Source organism: Triturus cristatus, chromosome 9 (genome assembly GCF_964204655.1).
Source record: "Triturus cristatus chromosome 9, aTriCri1.1, whole genome shotgun sequence".
Classification (NCBI taxonomy): Eukaryota; Metazoa; Chordata; class Amphibia; order Caudata; family Salamandridae; genus Triturus; species Triturus cristatus.
Genome location: NC_140592.1, coordinates 269,683,588 through 269,691,405, shown reverse-complemented (window position 1 = coordinate 269,691,405; position 7,818 = coordinate 269,683,588). Strand labels below are relative to the sequence as shown.

The 7,818-nt window shown below is 45.5% G+C and overlaps 1 protein-coding gene across 1 annotated transcript; it reads left to right on the top strand.

Moving 5' to 3' along the window:
• The first annotated feature begins 4,841 nt into the window (after nucleotides 1-4,841).
• On the top strand, nucleotides 4,842-7,136 carry BTG1 (BTG anti-proliferation factor 1). The gene is made up of 2 exons (XM_085624894.1): nucleotides 4,842-5,480; nucleotides 6,477-7,136. The coding sequence occupies exons 1-2, from the start codon at nucleotides 5,363-5,365 to the stop codon at nucleotides 6,827-6,829; spliced, it is 471 nt and encodes a 156-aa protein (XP_085481020.1). The 5' UTR covers nucleotides 4,842-5,362; the 3' UTR covers nucleotides 6,830-7,136.
• Nucleotides 7,137-7,818: the final 682 nt, after the last annotated feature.

Here is a 7,818-nt window from a genome sequence, read left to right as displayed (position 1 = left end):
GAGTATATGTCAAAGTTTGTGAGGAACTTTTCGGATCTGTGTGAGGGTTTACGAGAGCTCCTCAAGAAAAATGCAGAATTTGTATGGGAGGCAAGGCATGAGGAAATGTTTGAAAGGATAACACGGAAAATTGTTGGGTCTCTGGCCCTTGGCAATTTTGACCCCAAGAAGAAAACCATACTAACTACGGATGCATCCAACAAAGGGTTGGGTGCCATGCTGTCACAGAAAGGTGATGGAGAAGAAACTGTCATTGCGTTTGCATCCCGCACATTGAGCTCTTCTGAGCGCAATTACTCAGTCATTGAGAGGGAGGCATTGGCGTGTTTTTGGGGGGTGCACCACTTTAAATTTTTTCTGTGGGGCACAAAGTTTGTAATACACACGGACCACAAACCTCTCACCTTCATGTTTTCACCCAAACCGGCTCAAAGCGTGTCTCCATGAATAAGTAAATGGGTCCTAGGGTTGGAAAATTACTGTTTTAAGGTGGAGTATTTGCCAGGTCCAGAAAATGTAATAGCTGACTATCTATCTAGGTCACCCTTAAGTAGCAGTCACAGTGAAGAGGGGCTAGATGTTCCCATATTTCCCATCCATCTCACGTCGATAACCAATGCTGAGTGGGAGAAGGGAATGAAAGAGGATACAGCCATGGAAACATTAAAGGAGTTCATCACCAAAGGATGGCCAGAAAAGATCTCGGAAGTTCCTGACATTATCAGACTTTTGGGGAAGTGAGACTGGAGTTATTCCTCCTCGCGGGTAGCGTACACCGTGGGGACAAAATCATCCCGCCCATGGGTATGAGGAATAAAATAATTGATTTAGCCCATGAGGGGCATCTGGGCAGGAGTCTCACTAAGAACAAGGTTAGGAGCTGTTATTGGTTTCCAAGGATGGATTCCATGATTGAGGTAAAAGTCAAGGAGTGTGTTAGCTGTGCCAGAAGTGATTAAAGTAAGATCCCTCACAGAGCTCCATTGGCCCCAGTCAGTGTTCCCATGACCCCATGGACTAAGTTGGCCATGGATATCATAGGGCCCATGGAGATGTTGGGTCCACAGAAGCGTTTCATGTTTGTGCTGGTGGATTACAACTCCCATTGGGTTAATTTCAAGTTTACAGCATCTACAACGACCAACAGTCTCATCTTGTTTTTGAAAAACATCTTTGTATATGAGGGTATCCCGAGCACCCTTGTCACGGACAATGGGGTGCAGTTTGTCTCGGAGACAATGAAGGAGTTCTTGGAGGAGCTTGATAGAAGGCATGAGAAGACTGCACTCTATTGTCCGAAAGCCAATGGCTTAGTTGAGAGGGTGAATAGAATGGTGAAGGAACACATTCAACTGGCAATCACCAATGGTTTCAATGTTGAAGACTCGTTAAGAGTGGATGTGGGCATACCACACCGCTCCCAATGCAGTTACAGGAGTGTCTCCTTTTGTGGTCTTAAGAGGGAGGGAGCCCGGTACCAAGATGTATCCCAGGTGGTTGGGAAGTGGGAAAAGTGTCTGTCAGGATCTAGACCAGAGCAGAAAGAAAGTGGAGTCATCAACAGAAGTACAAAGCCTGGTATGATGTGAAACACGGGGTTAAGAATGTGGAGTTTGAGCAAGGCAAGCTGGTGAGAGTCAAGAAACCAACACATGTCCCACCAGGATCGAGCAAGTATGGGGCTTCCACACGTGTGGAAAAGTCTGGTAAGAATGTAGTTCGTCTGGAAAATGGGCAGACATGGAGTAAAGAGTTGTGAACGCGACCTGATTTAGGAAAGGGCATGAAGCTATGGGACCACTGATATATCTATGTGACACTTGGAAAAGGGCTCAGGATTTCCTCCCCCACATAGGGAGATGTGTTGAAATTTAACAAAGTTATAAGTTTACAGGATATGTTTATATGTCATATGTATTACCTATGCAATGGTTCGCTCCGCTCCCCCTGCCATTCCCCTGTTGTTAGTCCCTCCCAGGGAGCTCAAGTTAGAATGTTGATGTACCATCCTGTGAGATGGAGAGTGGATGATCAGTAATAAAGAGATCTGGACTCACCTTCCACAGAGTCTGTATTTATCCATCTTTATAACAGTTACCACAGAATTTCTAAAGGCAGCCATGTCACACTTCAGTGTCTGGGGCTACTCTCCGGCTCAGGAATGCAGGCAGTACTCTTCCACTGCTTGTGCAAGCTGTTGCACAACTTCCATCGTGTGCCTTGTCAAACCGGGGGGCAATCCTATGTAGATCCCACTGGCTTTAGCTTTCAAGAACTCTCCTACAACAAGGAGTCCTACCGTTCAAAATGGAGGAATATCTGTGCAGGGATTTTTACACGAGCTGGCCTATAAGAATTGTTCTATCACTTTCAACAGGTAAAAAAGGCCTGTCCAACACTATGGATCAAAACATGTTACGCTGCCACCACCGCAGCAACCGACACCTAAGGTAGTCCTGTTTCCACTAGAAAAGTGGCACCCCTATTGACCTCCGATCCAGACCCTGGATCTTGTTGCAAGAAAACAAGACACACAATTGATGGACGGAATGCAGAACAAATCAAAACATTCTCCGCGAGTCAAGAATTCTGGATTTTTGCATTCGTCACCCTGAGTGGGACGGGTATGCCCAAACGTGGGTCCTGTGCTCTCCATGCCACCGGAATCAAGCTATCCTGGCTGAAGAGGGGTGAAACTCCGAAACCGGTCCTAGGATGCTTGTTTCCAGTCCAGGGAGGACCTGGCTTGGCAGTTCGGGCTGGACTGCTCCCAGGAGGCACAGGGTCAAGACTGATGTGCATATGGGTGGGTCCAAACTAGAATGGCATGGTGAGCAAAAAGCGATGGATTTAGGTCCAGATCTCTGTACTGGGGTGAATGTATGACCTTGTTCTGCATTCTGTCCAACTGTTTTTGCTTGGATCTTGTGGACCATTTCTCCAGAGATTACTTCTCTCTTTTGACTCTGTGGCAGGGTTTCTGCTCATCACCCCAACGGCCTGTAAGGCAAGTCACCCCCTTTCCCTTCGGACCAAGACCTCCGTGCACGCAAAAGCTGCTAAAAAACCATAAGGGTACCAATTTAATATGCAGTTGTGTTACTCCGAAGAGGGGTGCGCATCAGTTTATCATGCAGGGGACTTGCTACAGTTTGTAATAAACCACTTAATGCTGTTAAGGATGCTTTGGGTTAATTTCTGTGAAAACTACCTCAGTACTCTTGGCAGTACAGTCCCTTGGAAATAACTTGGGATTTCTTTTAAATGTATTTCGTGTAAATTCCGAAGTCAGGCTGTATGTAATCACCAGAACCCCATGATTTCTTATTCTCTTGGTCTTTTAGGTCGTGTGACTTCAGGCCCTTAACTTTATATCTTCTATTGGTACTGGTAACATGTCTATGTGAATCAGAATTTAAAAGAAAATGTGCACTTTAGGTGTGACTGAGCCTGTTGAAGCCACAATTAGTTGTCTATGGTGGTGACGTTAAATAAAAAAAATAAAAAAACTGGGGCGATATAATTTTATACCTAGTACTTTGTGAATTGAACAGATGCTTGGTGTTGGACAGACTTCTACCCCCCAAATGCTGGAGATGTATTGCAGTGTGTAATGAGTGATGGGAGGGGAAGGGAAATAAACAAAATCACAGGAACTAGGAATTTGAGCTGGGATTACATCGTCAAATGTTACCAGCAGTTAGTCTATTAAAGGGGAAAAATCCAGTGGGAAAGAATTGGTGGTGTACATTTACCTAATTTCTCAAGTTCAAACTGTTTTAAAAAAAAAAAAATGCCATGAGGACAGGATGGGAAATCGATGTTTTGGATTGGATACGTGCTAAAATAGCTCTAAAAGTATACACCGTATTTTAAAGGGGAGCCTTGGTCCTTTGTGAAAGGTGGTAGACGGGAAGGTGTGCACTTAAAAGAAAAAAAGATTCCACGTTAAGAGTTAGACTGATAGTCTTTAGTCTACTACGTTCATTTTAAACGAAAAATCGTTTGGTGTTGAAGCTTACCGTAGTTTCCCCCAGTTATAAACTTAAAATGCGAAATGAGATTGAATCGCGCAAAGCGAAGCCTGTGAGGCATGCACATAAGAAATTCAGACTACCTATTCTTACACGGCCAAGTTTCGACGATTTCAAACCTCGGATTGTTTTTCCCTGGAATAGACATCGATATGGAGATGTTTTGGAAACTAGCCGGGGCATGTTTTCTCCGCAGCCAGCACTGTTATGAACAGTTTTCAACCAGGAACTAATGTGATCTACTTAAAATAAAAAAATAAAAAAGTGACAGTTCTCGACAGCGGCATTAATATTTGTTTTATCCCTCTAGGTGTTTTGTGAGGGCCGCCTATTCGCTCATTGTAGATTACTTTTTTTTTGTTTAGATGAATTTGTAAACTTGTTTACCCGCTTTCGCTCATGTGAATGTTTTTCATAATAAACGCTAGTTCGGCCTAAATTTGTAGTTCAAATGTCTAACAGAAGATGCATATTTTGGAAGGTTGCAAGTGAAAACCAGTCTGCCTCAACAAAGAAGAATGTACACTGGTAGTCCTTTGAGGATTGTGGCAATGTGTGAAAGTTGAGCATCAGCCAGAAGGTGAGGCAGGAGCTGCAAGTCTATTAGCCACCACTTGTTGCCAGGCAGAGTCCTCCGCCCCCTCCCTCCAAGATGGCTGCGGACTCTATCCCGCCTCCTCGCTGGCTTCTGTTTGTGTGCATAAGTGCAGCTGGCACAAGGGCCCTTTGTGACGTAGTGAGCGGGGAGCGCGCGCCGATTGGCTACCGCTCGGCTGTGACGCCGCTGCCTGTGTTTACCAGCATCGGTTGTTGGGAGGGAGGCGGGGGGACTCAGCGTGCGTTGCCTTATCAGAGAAGGGAAAGCCGAGGCAGGCGACGGAGGTATCCGCGGGCGGCAGAGAAAAAACTCCCTCCCCGGACCGGGAACTAACGTCCCCTCCGCCTCGCACGGGTCACTTCCTCCTCCTCTCTGCTGCCCTCGGCCTCTGTGTGTGGGTAAGACTGACCGCGAAGTCAAAGCGAGACGCGCAGGCCCCCGTGACAAGACAAAGGGAGGCTGCGGAAGGACACAAAGTCCCGAGGGAAAAGTGCGCACTGACCGAAAGAAGACCGCGAAGTTTGTGGCTCTCACCTGGGCCTTAAAGTGCAGCTGGTGGGCCGCGGACCACGAACGGTGCTACTCACCCCACCAGGGGAGGGCAGGACGTATATCTTTTGAATATAGAGATTATATAATTTTTTTTTTCTCCTCACGGCCCGTGAGCCAATTTTATCCCAACCCAAAATCAACAAAGATATTTGGAGCGACTGTGACCCGCCAGAAAGCCATGAAGACGGAAATCTCGACAGCTGTGGGCTTCATCACAAAGTTGCTGAAAACAACTGGCCTGCTCGCCGAGGACCAGATATCCCAGTTCAGTGACAGTCTGCAGGGCTCCCTCAGAGGTAAAACAGACGCCCCTTCAGCAATTGTGGCCGGGCTGCGCTCTGCGTCTTTGTCCCTCCTGGATGAGTGGGATAATTAAATAGAGACCGAGACAGGGTGTTGTGTGTCGTATTACAAGAGTTTGGGCGGGGGTATAGTAGGTCACATCTGGTGGGGGGGGGGGGGCATCTTGTCGTAGATCTCGGCTATTTCAAGTTTGCGGGACATTCGGAATGACGAGATGGTTAAAGTAATTTAAAAGAGGCGGCATCTCCAAGAGCGAAGTGAGGTGTGCAGCTAGTGGGTTAACGATGGGGGCAGAATTGGTTCCACACAGCATGCCTTCCTTTAGTGAAGGAGACGTTAACGAGGAGGGGGCGCCCCCGGCTGCCGACATGATGCGCTTCAACTGAAATTGGTACGGAAAAGCAATCTACGATGGTAATCTTTGGAACTACTGACGTAGAAAAACTAGTTGCCACATGACCGGTTGACGAGTTGGTTGTGATGGTACAGGTGGAGTAGACGTGCGAATGGCGACTGAGTTGGAATGTTGACAGCGTTTGATACTGGCTGAATTTCTCTCCTGAAGGGTAGCAGACTTGTGTCGGTGAAACGAGGAACAGTTACCAGTAGGCCTTTGGTCTATGTGGCAGTCGTGGCCATTGCTACTTGATGTTGTGGAGGAAGCAGTTTATACAGGCAGAAAGTTGGCAGACTAGTTTACCATAGACTTCTCAAAGGCATAGTTCCACGAGTTAGGGAGGGGTCGTGGAGTTTGATCCCTGACCCCAGGGGACATTTGAATACAAAATTGATCCGGTGTTGCGGTGCGCACTTTCGAACATTTTAATGTTGGGAAAAAGCATGTTTTTAAGATTTTAGTTTTTATGCATTCTTACACCAAGATCCTACTCCTACTGGAAGGAATGAGCGCAGCGTCTTGTGTATATATTTGCAATGTTGGTATCTTGTGTGGTTTTACAATTAACTTTTTTTTTTCTTTTGTTTTGCAGATCATTACCAGCATCATTGGTTCCCTCAAATGCCCTGCAAAGGCTCAGCATATCGGTGCATTCGGATTAACCATAAAATGGATCCCTTGATAGGCAAGGCAGCCGGCTTCATCGGACTGAGCCATCGGCAGCTCTTCGCGCTCTTACCCAGCGAATTAACTCTTTGGGTCGATCCCTTTGAAGTGTCCTATCGAATAGGAGAAGACGGCTCCATTTGCGTGCTCTACGAGAGCTCTCCCCCAGGTGGTAAAATAACCAAAGCATTGGAAAACAACCCAACCAGCTGTAAAGAGGAGCTGCGAATTGGCAGATCCAGCCCCTCCAAGAATTACATGATGACAGTGTCTAGCTAAAGCTCCACATTCATTTGTTGTACAATTATGTATGTATTGCCCCACTTTCATAAATGAAGTTAGATAATGTAATGAATTGTTGATCTTCACCCCATAGCCATTAAAGTTGTAGTAGTACTGCCAAGCTCTTCTTTGTTGTGGCCAAGGGCTCTTGTATAAAGCAGTTTCTTAGACTGCATGTAATTTTACCTGGATTGTATATTGTAAATGAGATGTCCAGTCAAGTGATTGTTTTACAGAGTTATATTTTGAAAGAATCCTTGACTCTTTGTAATAAAACAAATGAATCTAACTTCTTTTAAAACTATATTTGGGTCCGATTGATCAGCAAGCCTGTGTTTGATGGGTTTTACAAAAAAAATTCTACCCACAGTATGGCCAGAATTGGGGCATTTTTTTAATGTGAACATAGACTGCTTTGGGTGGAGCGCACGGTGCCAACTCAGATGTTCATAATTTGCTACAAAATACTGCAGCATGGCCTTCATTTTTGCGAGAGCTTTATCTTGTGCGTTAATTCATTTCTGGGAGATGGCAATTTGTGTCAAAGAGGATGCGCCGGTTGTAGTGCTTAAGGGTTGCGAGATATTGCTTCTGAAACTTGCCGGCGCAGATGTTTTTGGTGCCGTAAATAGGTTGTTGCGCAGTAAAAAAAAATGATCGCGAAGTTACACCGTTGGTTAACGAGACCAATCTAACCTAGGTTGCAGGTTCACTCCAAAAGGAATCATTCCCTTTCCTAATAATTATATCGGTCACAAAACGTGCTTTCGAGGCCCACAGTTGTAACCAGAAAAATGCTCTGTGTATTTTATCTACTGCATGTTATAAGGCTAGGTACATTGACACTAAACACCACTATATCACGGTTTATAGTTTGTAGGCGGATTGATTGGCTTAATGTTCGATATAGTAATATTTTCCCCAATTGGCGAATAGTGAAGGATGAGACCTCAAAATACTTCACCTAATCAGGGTTTGTTTTAGTA